The 26,275-nt window shown below is 36.9% G+C and overlaps 2 protein-coding genes across 2 annotated transcripts; one reads left to right on the top strand and one right to left on the bottom strand.

Annotated features, from left to right (window-relative positions):
• Positions 1–490: 490 nt before the first annotated feature.
• Positions 491–13,496, bottom strand: LOC113502605 (fatty acyl-CoA reductase wat-like). The gene is made up of 11 exons (XM_026884249.1): positions 13,104–13,496; positions 12,112–12,304; positions 11,158–11,248; positions 9,385–9,507; positions 8,999–9,123; positions 4,929–5,087; positions 3,126–3,235; positions 2,570–2,637; positions 1,884–2,079; positions 1,280–1,460; positions 491–882 (listed from the first exon to the last, which is right to left on the bottom strand). The coding sequence occupies exons 2-11, from the start codon at positions 12,297–12,299 to the stop codon at positions 504–506; spliced, it is 1,620 nt and encodes a 539-aa protein (XP_026740050.1). The 5' UTR covers positions 12,300–12,304; positions 13,104–13,496; the 3' UTR covers positions 491–503.
• A 3,354-nt stretch (positions 13,497–16,850) lies between these two features.
• Positions 16,851–23,229, top strand: LOC113502608 (pseudouridine-5'-phosphatase-like). The gene is made up of 8 exons (XM_026884253.1): positions 16,851–17,050; positions 17,848–17,930; positions 18,159–18,294; positions 19,342–19,472; positions 19,984–20,082; positions 21,268–21,327; positions 21,685–21,882; positions 21,914–23,229. The coding sequence occupies exons 1-7, from the start codon at positions 16,873–16,875 to the stop codon at positions 21,844–21,846; spliced, it is 849 nt and encodes a 282-aa protein (XP_026740054.1). The 5' UTR covers positions 16,851–16,872; the 3' UTR covers positions 21,847–21,882; positions 21,914–23,229.
• The last annotated feature ends 3,046 nt before the right edge of the window (positions 23,230–26,275 follow it).

Here is a 26,275-nt window from a genome sequence, read left to right as displayed (position 1 = left end):
AAACAGATAATAAGTCAAACAAATGGATTTTCCAAAAAAAGATCCTTGTGAACAAAAAATCTTGTGACGTCACTTACAAGTACAGTTTTTACCGACAAGTGACGTCACTACCTCACACTTTCATCCATTGCGCCATCTTTGATCATCATTCAGGTATATTTTCTAGATTTTTTTGACAGACTAGTTAGTTTATAGTCAATCCTATTACCCTAAATAGTATACCTAGTTTAATTTACGCATACTTATAGACTGAACTTTGACTGGCCTGTCGGTCTAGTGGTAAGTGACCCTGGGTTCGATTCCCACCCAGGATAAATGTTTCGGTGATGAACATGAACATTTTTTCTGGGTCTAGGTGTATTTAGAAAAGTATGTGTGTCGGCTGTCTAGTATTCGTAATACAAGCTTTGCTTAGTTTGAGACTAGATGGCGTTGTGTGAAAGTTATGGAATTTTATAATTAGGTAAACAAGAAAAGAAAAATAAGCAAATAAAATCTAGAATTTAATTAAAAGGGTACAATACTAAACTAAAAATAGATGACACAACATAAAAAGCGAATAACACTAATTTCAATAAAGCGTAAAAATACAAAATGCTCGCGAAAATATTCACGAATAGAAAAATGAACTGTTTTCTCGCGCCATATTTTGACCCTTTCAACCCATCTTTGATGACATATTTTCTTAAACCGATGATCCATTTCAACATGTATTCTCGCCAGTCAATTGTCATTACGTCAAAATCGAAAATGACTTTGTCGACCTCTGACAATCCGTTATAAAGAGCTTCGGTGTTGCCATCAACAAATCTCCAATTGTGAGTCGTAAAATAACTGAGCGCTTTCGACATTTTGTAGACTTTCTTGTAGAGTTTTACGAATCTGGAAAAAAGAAATTGAGTGAATTTAATTATGTGCGAGAGGTCTTAGACATGTTTGATAAAAATTGGTCGAGCCGTTTAAAAGATGTGCGGGTTAAAATTTTATTTCTGGTGGGATAATTTTTTACTTTATTATAATACCTAATTTAGGGCCTGCATTTTAATCTGCTATTGTAAGATGGCGGGCATCTTGGACCAATTTTTAACAAACAGCTAAGACGTGACTCGATACAATGGACTAATTTAAACTTCTGGTCAATGAGCTTGGAAATGTAATGCGACTGTGCGTTATGATAAATAATAAATACAATCAGAAGCGGTTCATCCGTACGGGAGCTAAAATGTCGTAGACAGACAAACTTATAAAATCGTCATTACAGCGTGGAATAAAATCTCACCTGCGTTCCTTTCCCAATATCAAGCAGATTCCGTCGATGAGGTAAGCAGGAATCAGATGCAGAAACCAAGAGTAGACGAAGAAGAGGAAATTATTGGTGGTCTGCCAAGCGAAGTTGTACCATATGGATTGAGGCGCCGCGTATATGAAGCGAAAACTTGTGAAAATCTCCGATAAATTACCTGGAAATAGTCAAACGTCAATGCTCGTTCTCTGTATGGGAGGCCTACAGTGGGACAGTTAGGTACAGGCTGGTGTTATTAACAGCTTCAGTAATGGCGCCCCACCGTGGGGCAGCTGACAAACGTGGTGATCAATGCTCGTTCTCTGTATGATAGGCATGCAGTGAAGAGCCACGTCCGTCCATTTTAAATTATATGTAATTTCTTAATTATTCGAATACACCACTGAAAAACTTTGAACAAAAACATCGTGAAGATATCTGAATATTTTTATCTGAAATTGCCAAGCCGCAATGAGCTAGCATAGTGAGCAACGCTCAAAGTTTTCCTCAACAAGAAGAGGCCTGTGCCCAGCAGTGGGATGTATTTAGCCTTCTACTATATTACTTTATCTTAACTATACTATATTCAGAACACCCTTACCCCATAATGGCGGATTTCTGCTCGGCGCAACATTATAAATCTTCGTTTTCAATTCACCATCTTCTTTATTCTTGGCTGTTTCCCAAGCGGCCGTTATTATACTGTTGTTTACGTAATCGACTGGTATCAGCCCCACTTTAGCATCGTGCGATGCGTAGATAACTCTCACTAATCCAAGACCAGGACCTACGATGATCTGAAACACAATATTGATCGCTATCATAAGATGCAAAGGTATTTTCACGCGTATCTTTGGGATTGCGCTACTGCCTAACTGGGTCTTGATTCTGCTATTTCAATTGCCTAATAATGATTCATATTTTCTTAAGCATTTTGCCGAAACAGTAAATAGAAATTCATTGTATTGACCGTGAGTGTTCCGCCCCGTACTGAATTTCCAATTATTGTGTTGGAAAAATGCTGGGAATACCTAATACAAATAGTGCCAATTTAATCTAATTTCTAGAGAGAAACTTATGTAGTTTCTTCCCGGTTCTTCTCCATAGGAATGATATTTTGGAACCGCGCAACTACTTAGTCATTACTGTAACAATTTAAAAGTGTCTGGAAAACATCCCTATTTGAAATAAAGTAATTTTGATATAGGATAGCCTCAGTGATAGGATTGCTTTTGAAATTATGACACCAGGTTGTACATCAACCATACGATAAGACTATTAACTTACAGCACTAGCACCAAATACATTCGAAATGTCGATCCAACCAGGACCGGGTTCCAAGGCCGCGGCAACAACTGGAACAAAAGAAATACATTATTATTTCAAATCTAATAAAGCTCAATTTTCTTTCTCAGGACCTGGTGAGACTAAGTTGATATTAAAAGTAATAATATTCCACAACTTTCACACAACGCCATCTAGTCTCAAACTAAGCAAGCTTATAGGTATTATGAGTAGATACAAGACAACTTATAAAGGAGAAATCAGTTATGGAAAATCCATAAAGATTCCCCTAACTGACCAAAAAAATAATTAATAGATAAAAAAATCGAAATACCCACGTTTTTAAATGTCACTCCATTCAAATTTTATCAAAATTAGTTCAGCCCTTTTTATATTTATAAACTACATTGTCTTCGGGTTTGAGGCTAAACTGAAAATTTCAGCGTGCTAGCTTATCGGGAAGTGCCTCAAAATTGAGTTACAAAAATCCAACCGGAACGACAAACAAGAAAGTGAGTGTATAAAAACGTGGGAAAATTAAAAGTTCCTCTGGTCCTACCGATAGCTGGTCTGACGACGCACAGAGGTAGGTCTGCAGCATATTGTGTGACAGTCTGCTCAGCCACTGCCTTCGCGAAGGAGTAAGTGTTCGGCCAGTCTTTGATCAAGCTGGAAATTAAAAAGAGAACAATAGGGATCATGCCTGGGTATAAAAGGAAAAAATCTATAATTGAAAAGTATGAGACACGTATTTTTTCCTTTTTCAGAAAAACTAGAATTGACAAAGATTGACTGCTTTAAAGTTTAGGAGAGGGGATTGTGACGTAACGATATGGTAAAATTTATACTCAATCGTGACGTCACGCGTAAGTTTCATTCACTGTAATTTGGTCAATGTATGTTTGCGGGACAAATAAAAAAATACGTATCCATTATTATTACAATAACATCAAGTGTGGCTTAGCAGTTTTTATTTGAAATCGCTTGTAACATACAAGCGATTTAACCTTAAAACAAGCCTTAAAACAATATTATTTTTGTCGTTAAAACAATATTATTTCAAACCTATTATTAACTATCTGTTGCCCGCGACTTCGTCTGCGTGGTTAGGAGATATAAGTTATGACTTTTTCTTCTCTCCTATTAGTCGCAGCGTGATGGTATATAGCCTAAAACCTTCCTCGATGAATGGTCTATTCAACACAAAAACGTACTACTGGTTCAAATGGAAATCTTTTTTTTCCAAAGAAACAAACAATCAAACTCTTCAGCTTTATATACCGTGATTTTGAGTCGTCTTACAAAAGCAGCCCAGTTCATGTATCCAATGACTAGAACACGTTCATGATAAAAAATAGGTATTTATGAAATTCGAAAAAAAATAAAATGCATTTTTTATTCAATATTATGATGCAATTCCTAGTTTTTTAGAAACACAGTTCTGTTGCGAGCGCGGTCCGAACCTTGTAACAATGGTGAGGGGCGGCGTTTTTATCATTTTTAAGAGTATATTTCAGATTTCTCTTGTTTAATTTTTCTTCGTACTTATTATCTTAGTTGATGATAAAAAAAAAATCGCGCCTAGGGGTATTTTACGTCGGATACATGAACTGGGCTGCTTTTGTAAGACGACTAAAAAATCACCGTGTATATTAAGTATAGACATAGATATAGATTTGTGTTATAAAGCTCTTGTTTCCTATCAAACTTTTGTTTATGTATGTTTTTCGTCTATTCTGATTCGTATTAATCATTTATTATATAACGTAAGTATTTAAAATGGGTCATTGTTACTGATAATAGGCTTAATTAGTTTTCGCGGGTGCATTGACGTAATTAATTGGCGTTACTGTGTTAATATATGTATGGTAATTATATAGTTTATTTATCACTATTTAACTCTCCAAAGACAATTTTACAAAGAGACAAATTCTGAGGTAAAAAAGCAAAGTTCGGACGAATTGAGGCTCCTTATTGAAGGTGCCCGTTGCCCGTTTTTACTTATATAAAAAAGTTGTCACGGTTTATAAGGTACAACCTAGTAACAGACAGCGGTATCTCATTATCATCATCAGCCTAGCTACTATGTTGTGGTCGGCTTCCAGTCTTCCGGATTCAGCTAAGTACCAAAGTTTTACAACCTTCTGACTACCTGTAACGACTTTCAAAGATGTAGGAATAACAGCCGGGACCCACAATCCGACGCCGCGTCAAGCGTAGCTTAACCTGTGATCGATTCACTTATGCAGTTATAGCTTAGCCACGTGCTCCTCACATAGCTGTATCTCAGTAATAGGGTTCTATTATCACCCATTGGTTACAGCTCCCCAAAATTTAACAGTTAAGTCAAATAATCCCTTACCTCGGTGTGATGTTTTGGATCCTCTCATCATCCATGGTCTCCGCCATTCTGATGAGCACCTCAGGGTCCATGGGACTCTTGTAGAACTGCTCGTTGACCTCGTTGTCAATCATGCTCGCACATGCGTTGGAGTACGCCGTTGATACGTGCACGAAGGATCTGGAGACAAGGGTTTAATTGTGTAATTAGTATAGAAATTAGCAAACGTTGTCCTGCCAAACAAATGAAATATGAAAAAAAAAACCTTCTTTTTCATATTTCCGATTTTTAATTTTTCTTATTTTTTACCGATTCTCAGACCTAGCTAATATGTACAAAAAATTTCATGAGAAGCGGTCGAGCCGTTTACAGGTGCAATAACACTACTCTGCTTTTTAAACAGTTGGTAACATATTAGTAACATATAAAGCCTATTAGTTAAAAAGGATATCGTCTTAATATGCTTTCTTGATTTAAGATCAAACTGAGCAAAGTTCCTACTCGTCAAGACAAATCAAACGAGCCTAAACTCGATGGGTTTGTGACAATCAGATCAGGTAAATGTCATCACAACATTACATTGTCACACAATATACGTAAACAACTAAACATGCAAAATGTCATCTCAATCGGAAAACGGGAAGTGGGTCTTTAACTTGCAAGATTTGATTACAGACAAAGGGACAGTAAAAACAAAAAAAAACATTCCAAAAACAACATCAAAAAGAAAAGAAAAACGTCAACTAAACCTTTGGCCCTTGGTTAAACGCACACAAGTTATTATTTAACCATCCTTACATAATTAACAATTAATTTAACGAAAATAACCGTCTATATATTATTTATACCATTGTAAGCAAATTGAATTGAATTCACATACATATACTTTACGCAAGTTAATTCATGAATATGTAGAGTTGCATTTTTAACGAAAATGTATATTAACGAATACAGTTTTAAAATACAGTCTTTTTGTTAAAATTCTTTGTTATTTTGTTATTCATTTTCTAGTAGATTTTTGTTAATTTATTTATTTATTTGTAATTTAAAACCATTGTAAAGAGCATCGAAAGTGATGGATAAAAAAGAAATCAGAATTATAAAGAACATTATTAAATGATGTAACGGTTTACTCACGCGTATTTATCGTGGTAACATGACTAGTTTCGGACCCAACCGGAGTCCTTAATCATGAGCAGACGCGGCGGGAGTCGGGCTACCCCGATAAATACGCGTGAGTAAACCGTTACATCATTTAATAATGAATCAGTCTCACGATAGTTCTTATTAGAATTATAAAGGACAGTAAAGTGTGAATGGTTTTTTACTAATAATTATTGAATTTTTATTTGTTCTAAGTAGAAAAATTACAACATGAGAGATCTCAACATATGCATGTTCAGTTAACGGTAAGTTTACCGTTTTGAGTACTTTGAGAATGCTGAAAATTGTGAGAATAAACGGCATTATCTTTCTATTGCATTAGCTTAGAAGTTTGATTCACAGCTTTAATGGACAGAAGAACTGAGTAAGTATTTGGTAAATATTTAAGAATGATACAGCTCAAAGCTCTACAGGGTCCTAACAAAGAGGGTCAGACAGACAGACAGACGGAAAATAAAGTAATCTTATCAGAGTCAAGTTTTTACTTTCGTGGAATAGTACCCTTGAAAATGAAGTATTGTATACGGCTTCTTCTTATCGTATGGTTGATGTACAACCTGGTGTCAGAGGTAACCCGCCCGTAGTCCTCTGACGTGACGCAACACACCCTTGAAACATTCTCAGGTGTGTCGCGCCTCACGATGCTTTCCTTCACAATTTTTAGCAAGTGACACTTGTCAACAAGTAAAGGGTTCGTAAGCGTATCACCTTGAGCTGTTCAGTAATGTTTATGTTACACTCCTTACTCCAACACACTTATAAGAATTGTAACTCAATGTCCTCGCCTCGGTACCGGCGATGCGATACGCGGTCAACTTGCGGTTCCCGTCACAACCAAGCTCATTCAACAGGTGCCAACCAGACAAGGCACCAGCCGGTGAATTGACAGAATTGACATTCAGAAGCTGCCGATAAGGTTTTCATTTAAAAAAACGACACCCTTGTGTCGCGGGAGGATTCACAAACATTCAAGTCACATGCACAAAGACACCCAGACTCAGAACAAGTATTTGTGGAGCACACAAGTAAATGCTTGTCCTCCGAGGGGATCGGTCCCGTGACACGACGCGCTCTGTGGGTTTGTCGTGGTGACCTCAACCGCTAGGCTACCTATGCAGTTGCCGGTTTAATCAGATATTTACGATAAGTTAACGCCTGGTTGACGGCGAGCTTAAAGGCAATACGCTGACGATCCCTTTTCGAATTTATATGAGTGATGTGAGAGTAGTGTGAAAGATATTCCATACAGTTTTGTCATTGATAGTAAAACAAGTTCTTTTTTTCGAAAAACATCCTTAGATTCTGTAGGAGGTGGGAGGGGTTGAATAACTAACTCCATTCGTACGGAGTCGTTGGCTTTCGCTCATAAAAAAATAAATGTTTCTTTGTTTCAGAACAATTACAAAAGTAAACATTTAAGGTTCAAACTCAAATAGACTGGGTTCAAATTATTATAATGTGACTATTTATATAAGTCTGGGCATTGTACCTAATTTGAATTCAATTATATGTATAATTACGTAATCGCATCGGATAGCCTTGTGGTAAAACCACAGGAATTCTATATCAAAGGTCTATTGGTTCAGAAAGCTAGTCCGATTGGTCCTATGAATGATCTCTCTCCGGTCATGTCCATCGCGCTATGAGAGTGCGGGAACAGAGAGTGAAGCTGTTTTAGCACACGCACGTGTACATAGGTATGTGTTAAATAAGGCTGGTGTCTAGTGCCGGGGAACGACTTCTATCAAGACATTATAATCTTTATAGACGACCACGTTAATTACAACGTTCCCGGCGTGCTGTTTTTGGTACCGGCTTTGTTACCGGCATAGGAAAACAGTGTCCCGTAATGTAGGTCAGACAGAATGCAAAAGGTGGAGGATTGGGTGCTGTAGCGAAACTTGGGTGAGAAGTATGTCTGAGATTGGACAGCGAAAGGTACTGTTCAATTAACAAAAGTAACAATGATTGGATGACCAATACTTTATATACTAGCTGTTGCCCGCGACTTCGTCCTCGTGGTTAGAAGATATAAGTTAAGATTTATATCTACCCTGTTTTTTTCCACATTTTCCGTTGTATCTTCGCTCCTATTAGTCGCAGCGTGACGGTTTATAGCCTAAAGCCTTCCTTGATGAATGGTCTATTCAACACAAATAATTTTTCAATTTGGACCAGTAGTTTCTGAGATTAGCGCGTTCAAACAAACAAACAATCAAACAAACAAACTCTTCAGCTTTATATATTAGTATAAAAGTATAAATTAGCTATTATCCCAGAAATAAATAATCATGGAGCAGTAATAAGTGATTTTTTCAAGAGTGTGTTGCAATACGTCAGAAGTCTGCGGTCAGTTTAAACTTTGACACCAGGTTGTACATCAACCATACGATAAGAAAACCAGAGAATCTACCACCAACCTTAAAGTAAAGATCTTCAGATCGCTGTACCTATGTAGTGGACATAGGTACAGCGATCTCAAATATTCGTTTGTTAGACACTTATTTTGTAATAGTATTCTATAATCATCTTGTAAACGGAGTGACAGCGTGCTGCTGGGGAGTTTGTTGCTCTGTTTCTTCTCTCACAGCAAAAGCACTTAGGAAGCGGTGAAGGGTGGACGAAACTGGGTGTTATCCCTAATCTAACAAAAAGTTCTACTTAGTAGCCTAATTTGAATAAATGACTTTTGATTTTGACTGGTATACAGTAAGCAATTTGCAAGGAGTAGAATACTTAATCTCGACACTCAAAATATCGATGAATGCTAATACGATGCTACAAAACTGCGATGCACGTTACAGCGAAAGACCGTATCTGCGAAGCCACTACATTTCGAAGCACGTTACCGTGATAGATCTTCACTGCGATTTAATGAGCTTGGATGCACGTATTAATGATGTTAAATTAATTAAGATGGTACTTACTTGAGATTTTTGCAGTCTTTTCCAAGGATGAGGGCTTCCCTTGCCCCTCTTACATTTATAAAGGTGGCGACTCGAAGCGGATCGTCGAATCGTGTAGTCGCTGCGAGATGGAAGATGATTTCAGTCTGAAAATATGAAAAAGGACGCTATGACAAAAGTTCTGGAGTGAATAAGAGATTGGCAAGAATAAAGCTTTGGGCCATTAGAGAGTAATGATGATGCAATAATAAGGCAGTGTTTCCAGGGTTGTCATGAATTAATCGATTAAAAAATATCGGATTTGAAGCTACCTTGAAAATTTCAGCCTGCTAGCTTATCGGGAAGTGGCTCAAACCTGAGTTTGATCGCGCCAAACACCTTCTGCAACTGGTGGTTTCAAAGCTTACCTCTTCAGCAACCGTCTTCCAGTCCTTATCGCTGATGCCAAGCTTCAGCTCTGACACGTCTCCTGGCACCAGGACCAACTTACTCAAATATTCAGGGCATGCCTCCTTCGCCAAGTCGAAAACCTGGAGAAAAATCGTTGGAATTAACAAATTTATTAATAAATATATAACTTTTTTTATATATAAAAATGAATTGCTGTTCGTTAATTTCGCTAAAACTCGAGAACGGCTAAACCGATTTGGCTCATTTTAGTCTTGAAATATTCGTAGCAGTCCAGGGAAGGTTTAAACGGTATTAAAATAAGGGAAAATTGAAACAAAAAGTACATATGACTGTTTTTTATATATATATCTTTTTTTTTATATCATGGGACAACTCACACACGGTTCTCTGATCCCAAGCTAAGTAGAGCTTGTGTTATGGTAACCAGACAACTGATAAACTTACTTAAAAATTTCTAAATTCATACATATTATAGATAAATTACACCCAGACACCAGAACAAATGATCATGCTCATCACACAACATTTGTTCTGGGCGGGAATCGAACCCACGACCTCCGGTATAACAGTCAGGGTCACTAACCACTAGACCAACAGGCCCGTGTTAGGCGGTAAGTAGTTCGCCGGGACAGCTAGTCTACAACAATTATAAGATAAACATTGTACTGTGGTACCTATTCTAAATGCTTTTTCATTAGACCCCGAAGCCTTGCAGCATAAAGTCTCAATTTTACGTAAAACGTTAAATAAATAAAATAGAGAATAATAAAAAGAAAGAACTGCGCTCAGTCATGAATCACACGATAATGCACGGATAGCCTAATGCACCCAACACGCTGCACGCGACGTATCGCGGGTTCGATGCCTGCGTAGAACAAGCATTTGTGTGATCCACGAATGCTTGGAGTTTGCACTCATTTACGTACATACGTTTCACTACCATCGATATGTCTCATCTTTGATTTTGAATTGAACCCATTTATTTATGTTTTTTTTATGACACACTGAATCTTTTATCAAATACCCTTTTATTATTCAAAATTTTTAAAACCTTATCCTTCATACCCGATTCTCTTCGCCTTTTTTTCGATTTAATTAAGATTACCAGGTAGTTCAAAATACTGATATAATATACGTTACCTGTTTTTTGTAATGAAGTAAAGCAAAAAATGGGTAGAATATTTTTTGCGATCCAACTGGTTTTTATACCAGTTATTAATCAATGCTTATTGTGATGCAAGTTATATTATACATACTTAATTCTAATTAACATAAATTAAAATAATTTGTTGTGAATTTATAAAGCGTCAATAAACTGTTTTAAACCCGGCTTCAATGCTAATTAATTATTTATTTTGTTAAGGATAAAAACCATCATTAATAATGCGACGGTTTACTCACGCGTATTTATCGGGAGTGCCCGACTAGTTTCGGATCCAACCGGAGTCCGGTTGGAGCTTTTATTTAAACGACGTTAGGTTCAAAACATGTCAAAAAAATCATCCCCTATAGATACTACAAAAAATGAATAGATTTAAAAAATCTGTTCACGTTTTTAAATGACAAATTTTATCAGAATTTGACAGTTTTGATAGTATTAAATTGCATTGTCATCGGGTTTGAAGCTACCATAAAAATTTCAACTTGCTAGCTTATCGCGAAGTGCCTCAAAATTGAGTTGCAAAAATCCAACCGGAACGACAAACAAACAAGAAAATGAGTTTATAAAAACGTGGGGATAAAAATATTAGTAGGTATTAAGTACTTACCGGATCTTTAAGCATGTCTTGTAATCTTTCTTCAATGGCCTTTCCTTTTTTAGTCCTCACCAATATGAAGATTTTCGCAATTTTTGTGGCTCTGGAACATAAAAGTTTAAGTTTAATAATTATCGTCAGCTTTTTAGGGTCAAAACGGAACCCTATTACTGAGGCCCCGCTGTTCATCTGTCACCAGGCGGTATCTTATGAACTGTGATAGCTAGGCAGTTGAAATTTTGACAGATGATATATTTCTGGTGCTGATATAACAAAAAGTGAAGAGAGGTTGAGCAAAGACTGTTACGGTCATAAATTTGTTGGTTAATGTCAAAAAAAATATGGATATTAATTCATTTATATTTAAGTTATTTGTACGTTAGCCCCTATGTCGAGTTCAACTCGCGCTTGCAAAGATTTTTTATTGAAATGATGCACCCATTTGATTCTTCATATATGTATGTATCCCACCAAAACTGTTTTCATGTAAAATGTTGCCAAGACGAGCCCATATGACTCGCACTGTCAAAAAGTTATCAGATCTCATGTAGAGCCAAGCTTCCAACACATGCCCTAACTCTACAAGGCCTAACGTCACAAACTCTACACCTTAGTCAAATTATGTGGCTTGGCCATTTCGCTACATTCACATAGGCGTAAGGTGAAATATAAATTCACTGTTCATTAGTTTTGTGTTATACAATAGTTTTTGTAGTAACGAACGGCCATCAAACCGCTGTGCACATATTTCATTATTCAAATAAACAATATTTAAGTCTAATTTTAAAGCCGTAGTGCATTCCAAGAAAAGTATCATAATAGATTTTGCTCGCAGTGAGTTAGCGTGGTGATCTATGCTCAACCCTCTCCTATACGGGAAGAGGTCTGTGCACAGCAGTGTGACGTACATAGACTGTTCTTATAATTGCTGATGGCACTCTATATTGTTATAAACCAGCCACTTACCTCAGCAATTTCTCGATAAGTTGTTTCCCAAGGAATCCGGTACCTCCCGTTATGAAAATAGTCTTGTTTTCATAAAACTTTTGAACGGGAGAGTTGAAGCGTATGGTCGCCTCGTGAACCGGCTTCAGCCGAGCCTTCATCTTCAGCTCCGCTACTTGAGCGACATCCATCTCCTCTACTTCCACCATTGTGTCTAGAAACAAATAATAAAAAATAAATAAATGCGGACAACATCACATACATTGTTCTGAACCCAAAGTGAGTTGCTAAAGCACTTGTGTTACGGAACTCAGATAAAACGAAGGTACCACGTAGAAATGTGAATTTTCACATTGACCCGACGGGGGATTGATCCCGGAACCTCAGAGCTAGCGACATCTTGAAACCGGTGCGTACGCCACTCGACCACGGAGGTCGTCCAGAAAAAAAATAATCAGTCGTGAATTAAGGTCTGACAACCAGTCTAACTAAGGGGTATCGTGTTGCCCAGGTAACTGGGTTGAGGAGGTCAGATAGGCAGTCACTCCTTGTGGAACACTGGTGCTTAGCTGAATCCGGTTAGACTGGAAGCCGACCCCAACATAGCTGGGAAAAGGCTAGGCCAATGATGATGAAGAAGGTATTTTAATATTGTTCATAGCTATAGATTGTGGGTTTTAGTCCAGTTTGGACATTTAGTGGCCGATCAGTTTAAAAAAAATCTATTACTGAAGCTAGACTGTATTCTGTACTGTCTGTCTGTACTGTCTATACTGACTGTACTCATGGACAGTGATAACTAGACATTTGAAATTTTCACTGATGATGATATTTTTGTTGCCGGTGTAACATCAACAAATATTTTTCTTATTAAGGCATAGTTTCAAATTAAACAACAAATGTATCTTGATACTCTGAAATTGCTTAGTGCAAGAATCGTTTTTTTTTTAATAAAAACTTTTATTATTTTTCCAACTAATTTATTATTGTAAATATTTACTATTATCACACACCTGAGTTTTTTTCAAAGGCTTACTAAGCGACGTCAAAGTCCTAAGGGCGGTTTAAACTCTGACACCAGGTTGTACATCAACCATACGATAAGAAAATATATTTTTTTAATTAAAAAAATACGCTAATCACTGCAACACGCGCACTTGAATCAGCGAACACTTGACAAGACTAAATAGTTATTTTTAAAACATCAAAATATATTAGCCGTTTATATGCATAAAATAACGCCTACAGCGTGTTCACTTTTTACGACTTTTATTTTTATAGATTCACCTGTCCCTTTGTCATTGTAGCTAAGCTATCTGAATAAGTGGATCGATCATAGGTGAAGCTACGCTCGACGCTGTTGGTCCGAAGATGGGTGACCATCATTGTCATAAAGAGTTCTTCCGTGTTTCGGAAGGCACGTTAAATTGTGGGTCCCGGCTGTTATTCATACATCTTTGACAGTCGCTACAGGTAGTCAGAAGCTAGAAAGTCTGACAACCAGTCTAGCTAAGGGGTGTCGTGTTGCCCAGGTAACTGGGTTGAGGAGGTCGCTATATAGATTCGCGGAGATAGACAGTCGCTTGTTGAGAAACATTGATACTTAGCTGAATTCAGTTAGACTGGCAGCCGATCCTAACATAGTTGGGAAAGGGCTAGGATGATGATGAAATGTCACTTATAAGGTGACTTAAGATGTTCTTTTCTTCAATATTTAGTATTATTTTGGCTTCGTCAACCCTACGAAGAACTTCCTTAGCGTAGGAGTCGTTATTTGAAAAAAAACAACACCCTATATTATGTAAATATATAATTGTATTTTTACTAGAAGAAACACAGCTATAGTACTTTAAATTGTTAATTTTGTACTAAAAAGAAATTGTCTTAATGCGTCAATGATAATTAATGTATAACAACATGTATTTAGAATGGACATTAGTTTTTACCTCGTGTAAAAAGAGTTGGCTTACAAGAAGGGCTTAATGACCTTTGGACAAGTCAGTCGTAGGTTCGAATCTGAGTCTTTCCTGTTTTTTAGTTAAAAAGAAAACACGACTAAGGTTTTTTAATACTTGTGTCGCGGGGGGTTCACAAACAAACAAACAATCAAGTCACATGCACAAAGACACCCAGACTCAGGACAAGCATTCGTGGATCACGCAAATGCTTGTCCTACGCGGGGATCATACAAACGAACAGTGGCGGTTGCCGTGGTGACCTACACCACTCGGCTATCCATGCAATCGATTCATGTGCATATTACGAAGTGTTTTTCAGTTGCTATAAACAATGAAGGAAAACATGGTGATCCGCGACACACCTGAGAATGTTTCAAGGGTGTGTTGCGTCACGTCAGAGGACTACGGGCGGGTTACACTATACGATAAGGTTTTCAAGAGGTGATAGCAGGACCTTTGGTTAAAAAAGGTGAGGTTTGTGTTTTTAACATACATACAGTAGTGATGAAAGGACCGAGTGAGAGCGGGATAGTGTGAGAGAGAAGGGTGAAAGACATACGATGACATGTTTTACAGCAATGATCGAAGTTTTAAGACGATGGCACGGTATACCTTGCGGACAATCCCATTACCCCGGCAGGCGTAAACCCTAATGGGCTCCTCAGCAGTGACGGTTTCCTCATGATGGTTTCCAAATCACGTGAGTATTAAAAACGGTATATTATTTCTATACATTTTTCCCATTTTAAATTCGGTTTTTGGGCGTTTTCTATTGACGCGTGGAACTGTAGCAGTGAAACTAGGGCAAGCCAAAGGTCTCATTAACCATTTTACGAATTTCTTTTGTTTATATGAATATAAAATGTTAATACGTAACTATATTACGGTGACTTTACAAAACAAATAAGAATCCCGTTCATTTTCCTATTATCCTATCCACACACAAACATTACATTATTTTTTTCGTTTGACTGTATATTTACGTGTGACATACTTAATTTTAGTTATCATTTAAGAGTGGTCTTTCAGAGAGATTTAGGAGAGGTGAAAAAAATATTTATTTTTTACGGATCCGGCGACTGGGAACGCGGTCCTAGTTTATTGCGGTCCCAGTCGCCGGAAGCCTCCAAAAATCGACACAAACTTCTTATGTCAAGGAGCGCTTTACAAATATTCAAATACTTGCTATTGCTCGCGGGCCCGCCCGTTATAAATCGAAAATGATCCCACAGTTACATAATATCAGGATATCCTGTGTTAAAAACTATCTCTGTACCATGTTACGGCCAAATCCGTTCATTAGTTTTTGCGTGAAAGAGCAACGAACATCCATACATACAAACTTTCGCGTTTATAATATTACCAGGATTAACTAAGGCACCCAGACTCAAAACAAGCACACAAACAAACTCTTTCCTGCCGGGGACTGAACCCAGGTTCACATCCATTACCATGGTGACCTATACCACTCAACTCTGCAGTATCTTATATTAACATAATATAAATATTTATTCTTGACAGTTGCATCGGCATCGACTACTGTTGACGAGGTCAAAAAAGTCACTGGATTTTTTAACCAGTCACTCCTCAGTTATACTCCAATCCAATCGTCAGACTTGGCGGCCATCTTGGTGACGTGAGTTGTCCGTACCTTTCCATAGCGAGCTGTTTTTAATGATGTTTTTTTTTTCGAAAAAACGACGTCATCGGCGTTTACTGTGACAAGGTACTTGTTTGGTCTGTAGTTCAGGTAAATTTTGGCAAATTGTGAATTATGGGCAGAATAATTTATGGTCTCCAATTAATGTTTTTTTGGGTAAAAAGGGAACCCTATTACAAGTACACTACTGGCTCTTCCATCCGTCACCAGGAACTTGGAAGTCCGTCCCAATGTATCTGATGAATCGTGATAGCAAGACAGGTGAAATATCCACACATGATGTATTTCTGTAGTCACTGTAACAAAACATCAAGATGTTAAGCAACAGTTGTTACAGTTATAAAATCATTTGGTAACTCGCAATTTAAACGTGACTTCCGAAACATGTTATGACATAGAAGGTCACCCATCTATGGACCGACTGCATCAAGCAAAGCTTAAACTGTGATCGATCAACTTGTGCAGTTACACTGTAGTCAAGAGCTTCTCAAAATTATGTTTGATAATGAAATGCAAATGCAAATTCCGTGTTTCGGAAGGCACGTTAAATTGTGGATCCCGGCTGTTACTCATAGATCTTTGTCGACTTTGTTTGACTCAATCGTTACAGGTAATCAGAAGCTCGAGTCTTACAACCAGTCTAAGTAAGGAGTATCGTGTTACGCAGGTAACTGGGTTGAGGAGGTCAGATAGACAATCGCTCCTAGTAAAACACTGGTACCTACCTGCATCCGGTAAGACTGGAAGCCGACCCCAACTTAGTCGGAAAAAGGTGAGGGAGACAATGAATATAATATAATATATCCTGGGACAACTCACACACGGTTATCTGATCCCAAGCTAAGCAGAGCTTGTGTTATGGTAACCAGACAACTGATAAACTTACTTATATATTTCTAAATACTTACATATTATAGATAAATTACACCCAGACACCATAACAAATGATCATGCTAATCACACAAACATTTGTCCTGGGCGGCAATCGAATCCACGACCTCCGGTATAGCAGTCAGGGTCACTAACCACTAGACCAACAGGCCCGTCAATGGAATACAAATAAAAATTCAGTAATAAAACCTCACCGCAATTTACTTTTTTCCAAACTGACAGCTATCAAATTCAAGTACCTTCAAAAAGCGGTGGCAAAAATCTACAGAGTAAATGTTGAAAAAAAAAATAACAAAAATAGGAAAAGTCAGTAGCTATGATGTTACGTTTTTTTCGCGTACGTTTCTCGAAGCGCAATACAAACCTTACTCTGGTTTCCCGAGAGGATATTGCGCAAAACGTTATCAGAGGGTCACGCACTGTCTGTTTGATCTAGATGGAACTATTCTCAGTGAGATTTTTTTAATACATTCATATTTTAGTCCCTCCATAATGTATTAAGTTGTTAAAATTAAGTAGTTACGATTTTGAACTTTATTGGAAAGAACTAACGGCTGTTATTCCTACATCTTTGACAGTCGTTACAGGCAGTCAGAAGCTTGAAAAAGTCTGACAGCCAGTCTAACCAAGGGGTGTCGTGTTACCTAGGGTTGAGGAGGTCAGATAGGCAGTCGCTCTTTGTAAAACACAGGTACTCAGCTGAAACTGGTTGGACTGGTAGCCGACCCCAAGATAGTTGGGAAAAGGCTAGGCCGATGATGATTGGGAAGAACTAAGGTGTAGGAGAGGAGGAAAGTAATTGTACGTGCAATTAGTTCTTTGCTATTCGATGTCCTTCTTATCGTATGGTTGATGTACAGCCTGCTGTCAGAGTTTAAACCGTTTGAAGACCTCTGACGAGACGCAACACACACTTAAAAAGCTTTTAAGCGTGTATCTTTACAATGGTCGGTAAACACGGTTTTCAGCTGAATGTAATGAAACTGGAAGCCGGTAGTATAGCTCGGAGAAGAACAGAAAACTAGATTCAAACTAGTGCCAGAATAATTTATTTAATACCGATTTTTCGGTATCGCCCGACTAGTTTTGGACCCAACCGGAGTCCTAATTATGAGCTGACGCGGCGGCCGGCGAGTGAGTCGAAACTAGATGGGCTATTCCCATAAATATGTGATAGTAAAACTTGATAAAAAGATAACTCCACCTTACGATACTATAAAACGAAAATAAGATTTAATTTCTTTGCAGATTCCGAGGTAACATACCATAAAATGTTAAAAGACGTCTGTGCGAAATATGGAAAAAGGTATACAAAGGAATTAGAGAAAAGGGTATGTCTTATAGTATAACACTTATGACACCAGCCTCTAACTATCGCACTGCAGGCCTCTCATACAGAGAACGAGCATTGGTCACCACGCTTGTGAGTTGCCCCACGGTGGGGCGCCATTACCGAAGCTGTTAATAACCCCAGCCAGCCACCAGCAGGTGGAAACGCAACGGAATCTTTATACATAACAGGATCATTCCAATTTTGATCAATTTAAATATTTTCTCAGAACTATGGCTCGACTGACAGTGAAATATGCCGCAATGTGGTCAAAGAATTACAACTTGGGATATCACCTAATCAGTTGGAATGTGAGATGATCGAACTGTCAGAGAGGACGCTCCCAAAGGCACCTTTACAAGCAGGTTACTATTTAAACTTTAGTTCATTATTATATACTTATTCAGGGACTGTGGTATTAGGTAAATGGCAAGAAAAGAAAGACTCCCGCAGTGATGCGTCGCGATGATTTTCACAAACATTCGAGTCACATGCACAAAGGCACTCGGACTCAGGACAAGTATTCCTGGATCTTGTGTCATTTTTGTGATCCACGAATGCTTGTTCAATTCAATCTTGGGTCATTTTTGTCATCCACGAATGCTTTTTCAATTCACATTAACAAAGATACCCTCAAATGGTGTGTGTGAATAAACTCATTAGTGATCGGGAGTCATTTAAAATAAAATACAAATATTCTTCAATACGTAGCAAGTTAGTTTAAATTCAAGGGGTCTGTCATTTTATCCTGGAGTTTCTTTGGCCACCCTCAACCTTCAGCATCAGATAAAGTCTTGTCATCATAAATATTGCATCCAGCTCAATCGGAAACCGAGAAGTGGGTCTCTAACTTGCAAGATTTGATTACAGACAAAGGGACAGGTGTACCTAAATTAAAGCGTGTGTGTTTTCTTGTCCTTACAAACATAATTCTCAAAAAACGTCGCTGTCGCGTTGTTGTTACCCTATCTAGTAGTCCTTACACATGACCCGACTGCAGAACTCTACAATAGGGTATTTGACTAGATCTAATAACATAAATCGGTATAGTCCGTCAGACAGATTTCCAAAAAATATTGAATACGTATTTTTCGTTTTATCATTAAAAGGTAAGGAAGATAAAAAGTTTTGTAGTTTGCGCTAAAAACATCACTTGCTAATACGAAACGTACTGGTAAGTGACGTCACACGAGATTTTTAATCACTATATCCCCATCATTTTTTGTTACAAGATAAAATAACAAAGACGTAGCCAATATTTTTTTTGGAAATCACGTCCGCCTCACTTATTTTTATTTTGACGTCACGTCACTTACCACGTTTTTTTACTAGCAAGTGATGTTTTAGCTCAAACTCTCTCTGACGGATTACACAGATTATTTTTGCCAAGTACCCTATCCATCTATCTTCAGGTGCGGAGCGCCTCTTGACGCACCTCCACGACACCGGGATCCCGTTGGCGCTGGCCACCAACTCCTCGCGGCGGGCGGTGCGGCTGCACGCGGCTGCCAGACCCAAACTCTTCGGAATGTTCCACCATTGGGTAAATTAAGTTATAAGGGTATATGTGCAAATAGCGAAGTCAAAAGCTGTGTATTATAAACGCGTAAGTTTGTATGCATGGATGTTTGGACCTCTTTCACGTAAAAACTATGAACTTGGTACACGGATAAATTAAGACCAGTTTGTTTCGTAATTTATTATCAGTGTAGTCTTAAAGGTATTTCAAAAAACGACATGTTCAAGTGAAGATATATATTATCTGACTTGCAAAAAAATATATTTCTTTTCTTACTGTCCTGACCCATGTCGTTTCCGGACACCCCAGCCATTTGGAGGACAAGTTATAGTGTTCAACTAAAGCGATAAAAAGTAGCCTATATCTACCCCCATACCAAATTTCATCAAAATCGGTCCAGCCGTTTAACAGTGAAGGCATCACAAACATACCTAAAAACCCACACTCACATACCATCCCCTTAATCCTCATACTAATAGAACGGTTCCATGCATGCGCGCTTTTCTTAAGTATACTCATCAGGCTGTTTTCCAAGGTATGTGCAACGGATCCCGGCGTGGACCGGGGCAAGCCCTTCCCCGACATCTACCTGTACGCCGCCTCCCTGTTCCCGGACAAACCGAAACCCGCAAAGGTAATTGTCGTCCGCCATAAAACGGGCATACAATGGATTAATTTGAACCGTCGGTTATTGACCCCGGTAACTTGGTTGGTAGAGATTGGTGCGTTTAGTTAGGGTGGAGACTTTAGGTTCAAATTTCTCCATTGTATTATTTTTGTTTACTTAATTGCAGATTTTTAAACGCTTGGAGTTTTTGTATTAGGCCTAGTTGGTTGGGGAAGTGAGAACAACCAAACCACTATGCGCAAACGTGTCGCAGGTTAGATCCCCGTGTAGGGCAAATGTTTGTGTGGTCAACGTATGACCTATCCGTCACCGTCCTGAGTCTTCTGGGTGTTTTTGTGCATGTGACTTGGATGTTTGTGAAACCCCCGCGATACAAGGATTAAATTCCCAACAGGGGAAAAAAAATAACTTATTCTTGTTTGGGTTCTGTATTAAAGGGTTAAAACCGAACCCCATTGCTACGGCTCTGCTGTCTGTCCGTCAGTTCGTCCGTCGCTCACCGGACTGAATGTCATGAACCGTTATATTTAGATATTTGACAATTATATAAATTTTGTATTAATATATAACAAATAATAAAAAGAAACATCAAAGCTGGGATTGGGGAAGTCGCAAATTCGACGGGATACCAAAAAAAATCTTTTGAGAATTTGTTTAGAATCCTCAGTATGAATCACTCAGTCATTCACGTTCAATGTTAATATAAAAAATGCTTACTCTTTATTGATTAGACAATTTTTCGCAAATGGTTGTGACTTGTATGGGTCCACATTTTTCAACTATTGCACAATTTTTTATCCATATTTCTGTAACGTCATGACAACTAGACAGTTTTTGATGACTAACTTATGAGTCGTAAAACAATACTCGTTAGAGTTCGCTAAATAAAGACCAATATGACTGCACGGATGTCGGATAGTTGAGTGGTTGAGGTCAAAAAGCCAAACCCACTGTGCGCAATGTATCGCGGGTTCGATTCCCATGTAGGACAAGCATTTGCGAGAACCAGGAATGCTTGGCCTGAGTCTGGCTAATTCGCAAAATCCCCGCGACACAAGGATTGAATTCCTTAATACGGGAATAGATACCGTATCTTTCTGTCTGTCATCACACTATTCCTTATAAACTTTCTCTCCCATTCTCCCCTAATGCATAATATGCATGTTTTGATTTACTTTTTCAACATTTCAGTGTCTCGTCTTCGAAGATTCGACTGTCGGATTAGAAGCAGCTTCCTCTGCCGGAATGCAGGTATATACCGTTTGAAAATCTAGAAATAACAGGATGAAATAAATTGAATAGCTTTTTTAACGGCCATTCGCTCAAACCGTTCGGGAGCTATGATGCCACAGACTAACTGTTGAACAAGCCGCTGGTAGGGTAGGATGCCGTTGGTCTGACAAAAACACCTGTGCAGATACGTCCGCTTATTGCACAGTTCGTTGTCGGAAGAGAACGAAAGACATTAGTTTCCAAAAATAATATACATGTCAATTTTACATTATAAATATTGATTTTGGTGTTGCCAACAACAGTCAGACGCGTCGAAACTTATAACACTCCTCTTTTTGCGTCGGGCTTTTTTCTCAAGAAATATATATTTTTCAGGTCGTCATGACACCGCCACGACACCTTGCACCGGAGTATTCTAAAAAAGCGACCCTCATCATCAAGACTCTCCTGGAATTCAAACCTGAAATATTCGGACTCCCCCCATTTACTGGGAAACCAGAGTACCCTACGAAAAAGCAGCCAAAAATGTACTATTAGACATTAACAAACTTAATTGATAGTAAGTAGCGAATCAATCAATTGAATACTGCGAATCAATTGATTGAATATCACGTACCAATCATTTGAATTCGCGGAACAATCTATTGAATACAACGAATCAATTACTTGAATTCATTGAAGCAATCATAATAATATACAAAAACACCATGCAATAGATATTTTCATCTATTTAAAAATATACCAATCTATCTTATATTGAAGATAGAGATTGGTATTTATTAGTTTATAATATTTGGATGTTGTTTTGCGATCCAGTATTGAGCTTGATACATAATTATATTTGAAATCTTTATCATAATACTGCGCCTGGCCTTCCCGGCTGGGTGCAGGCTCTTAGACTACTTGTTTCCCAGCCGAAGGCGACAGAATCGTCAAAACAACAAATTTAGACTGAAACATTAACTCACATATTTCAATTTAAACAATAAGCAAGTAATTTATTGCAATCCAAATGGTTTTAGGCCGTAAAGCATATTCTCATTTCACGTGTCAAGTAAAGAGTGCTCGTGGCTAAGTAACAGCCGCACAATTCGATCGCTCACCGGTTAAGCCAGGCTTAACGCGGTCGGTCAAACGATGGGTTACCATATCGCTGTCATAACGAGTTTCTCAATGTTTGAATGCACGGTAAACTGTGCTCGTGTGACATATGTACATCTTTAACGGTTATTTCTTGTATCAGAAGCCAACAAGATAACGTGTTGCCCAGGTAACTGGGTTGAGGAGGTCAGATAGGCAGTCGCTCCTTGTAAAACACCGGTACTTAGCTGAATCCGGTTAGACTGGAAGCCGACCCCAACATAGTTGAGGAAGAAGACTCCATTAATCAATACATATTTGGGTTATACTCGAGAGAATCAGCCATTGTTAACTGGACGATATGTAATTTAATTATGGCTATGGGTATCTATGAATTCGTTCTTATTAAAAAGTATTAAATACGTTTCTGTACTTATAAAAGCTTGAATATTATAGGTACAATAGAAACATTAGACTGCAAAACATAATTCTTCTTTGCCACCCCAAAGAAAAATATAATATTGCCGTTTAAATTGTTTTCTTGTACCTATTAAGTTTATTTTGTACAGATACTAAATTATGTTATACTTAATTGCGTTTACGACTAAAATATGTAATTTAATCGCGTGAAATATTAATTACTACGTATAAAGCGAATTAAATTTAAACTGAATATTTTTGATAAACGCTTTTAACTAAGAATAATTAGTATTAGATAACCATACGACCATAATCATAACCTATTTCAAATTGACAATTATTGAATTGTAAGTTAAATTGGAATATTCAATTGAAATTACCAAATATGTTGAATATTTATAATTTAATATGTCTACAGTATACCTTACTTCGCAAAGATAAATGACTAAGGAAGTGGTCATGCCAGTCACTTGAGCCAAACTACTTTCAGCGCCATCTATTAGAAAGATATGGAAACAATCACAGAAATAACCAATTTAATATCAGGTTAACTGGTATTGTCAAAAAAACATTAACAACTAATTAGAAACCGAAAATTTATGCTCAAAAAAACATATTAATAACTTTTTAGAATCCGGGAATCTTGCGCTTACGGTAGATTTTGAAGATGATAGCCCTATTTCTATTAAGAATGCTAAGTCTGTGCGTTTGTTATCTCTTTACGCTTAAAATGCTCCATCGATATGGATAAAATGTTGGTAGGCTACATTTTGCAGCCTTTACAGACATTTATGTGGGCGAGGCCGTAAGCAAAAGCCATAGCCGCAGCAATAAACTGCCTTGAAACTGGAATCTACAATTATTGATTCTTTGTTAAAAACGTGACTTTTCATAGATTGTTCGCTTAATTCAATTATTTACAGCATCGATTTATTACAGAATTATTAATAACTATCAGAGAATTGCCATATTTTAACATAATATAACTTGAAAAATATGTATTTATTTGATAAGCACCCGCGACAGAGATCTTAGAAGATAGCTCAAAAACTGACTTTCACTATTTCATTTTACTTTTTTAGATTGTTTATACGAAAATAATATTGAATTAGGATAAAGGAATCTTAATTTCAAACATATTGTTTTCTAACAGACTTCAAAAGAAAGGCTTTTGAAAGTGACTTGATATAGTTGTCATTTTTCACTTTTTCTCAAAGGGTTTTAATAAATCAATCTTGTTGGAGGTGTGGAAGCGAGACGGGGAATCTCATGCCGTCTCTTTCACAACTGCAATATTGTTTTTAAGATCTTTGGTAGAACTTTAAAAGCATAGATTTGGACTTGGATGTACAAAATTAGTTGATTTACGAAAATAGATGGAAAAAATCTAGATTTAATATTATTTTCAGGACCTAAGGTTTTCCTTACCTAAATGAATTATTTCGATAGGTATATCTTATACATCTTAGAGAACATTATGTATTTAGATAAATATATTATTTTATTAATGTTTTCTTATTAAGATTATTTTTGTATTTATACGGCCATTAAATAATTAAACTATAACTGGTGTTTTCTTTAAGTGTATCACTATTTGTGTCTGTTTGATTGAAGCTCCTAAACTCATGACACCATTTTGATGCAGTTGGATTTAATATTAGGAAAGAAGGATTTTTACATTGTTCTAATCAAAATTTTAAAACCAATACTACCCTATCAGACTGTATTCTTGCTTTGGGACCAAAGTAATTGTCAAGACAAAAAATGCGTAAACTGGATGGGGTTGTATCATTCTATAGTGTAGTTTCCGGCTCCAGCATCAAATCATCTCCAATTCGTATTAGTTCTGCCTTGTCACACATTATACACATGCAGGCAAAATGTCATCTCATTCAGAAACCGAGAAGGGGGTCTTTAACTTGCAAGATTTGATTACAGACAAAGGGACAGGTGACAACTAAAAGGTTGTAAAATAGATCGATAAAGGATAAATAAATAAAATTCATTATCATGTTACATACAGTATATTTACGAAACACATAACCTCCATACATACTAGATAAATTTACAATTACTATGGACAGAATTAAAGAGAACAATCGAAATAAAATGGAAACACTCTGTGCCAATTTGTAATCTGACAACATTGATCTGTATTCAAGCTAATTTAAACACACTTGTCTTTGCTTGTAATCAAAAACATAAATCCTTTTTAAATTTCATAAAAAAAGTTTAGTCAAACTGAATTTTAAGTCCAAAAGCTAGCAACATAATACAAATATAAGTTTTCAACAAGCAAAGATAAACGTTAATTTTGATAACCAGTACATATATAAAAAATAGTATATTACAAATATAATTTTGAACCTTTCCAAAAAAACTGATATAACAATTAGCATTTTAGAAAACCGATTAAAATTTTATAGACAAAAAAATCTTGATACGAAAACCAAAGTTTCAATTTTTCCTTAAGATTTTTTTAACAAGACCTTTTTTTAGGCAACACAGACATCCAGTCCTCTCTATGTCTGTTTTTAACTACTACCGTCATATACACTCAATAAAGGTTTTAACAACACTTTGAAGACTAAATTCCGAATGAAAAGGACGCTTGCATTGCCTTTACACGTACTATCATCGCATTTCTTGTACAGACAAAACAAATTTATTCTCAAATAATTTAAGAAAAAGTATTCGGAGACAAAATAAGTTAAATGCGACCAAAAATTCGTCTTTCATACAAACACATATAACAAATAACAAAACAAATATAAAATACAAAATTTCTACACAAATTTATAAACAATTGAAGAGTATATACCGAATAGAAAAAAACGGTTTATCAACTTGTGAATAAGTTACATTTTTAAAAGGTATTTTTGATGTAACCACTCAAATGTATTGAAATGAAACTACAAGCCGTTCTAATCAACACTTGTATAAATTTAGTGAAGTTTTTAAAACGTATTTTTAAACCGAATGTCACGTGATTTGCGACTTTAACGTACATTTGAGCGATTTCAATAATAAATACAGCTTTTAAAAATGCCACTTAACGAAGAATTAAGTTTGGTTAAATTATAAGAATGGCAAGTTTTAATGTTGTGTGGTCATAATACTTTTAAGAAAGTAAATATGACCAAAATTAGTGAACCCTTTATTCATTGGTTATTTAATTTTGCCTGTTGAAACTTAACAGTCAATCCTGATGATTTTACGATTCAACGAAATTTATTTTACAATTACCCCACACAAAAAATATATATTTTTTACTTTTGAAGATTTCAATATAATTTTATTCTTTTAGACGCCATATATTTTGAGAACCATCACAGTTCAGTGCGCTTTTAAAGGACTATTGATATGAGTAAGCAAGACAGCGATACACAAGACGTAGTGTCATCTTCCTTTCTCAATAGCAACACTCCTGCTCCAATAGTTGATAGAGGCACAGTATTTTCGATTC

Source organism: Trichoplusia ni, chromosome 17, assembly GCF_003590095.1.
Source record: "Trichoplusia ni isolate ovarian cell line Hi5 chromosome 17, tn1, whole genome shotgun sequence".
Taxonomy (NCBI): Eukaryota; Metazoa; Arthropoda; class Insecta; order Lepidoptera; family Noctuidae; genus Trichoplusia; species Trichoplusia ni.
The sequence above is the reverse complement of the archived record's forward strand: the minus strand, read 5'-3'. Positions and strand labels throughout refer to the sequence as shown.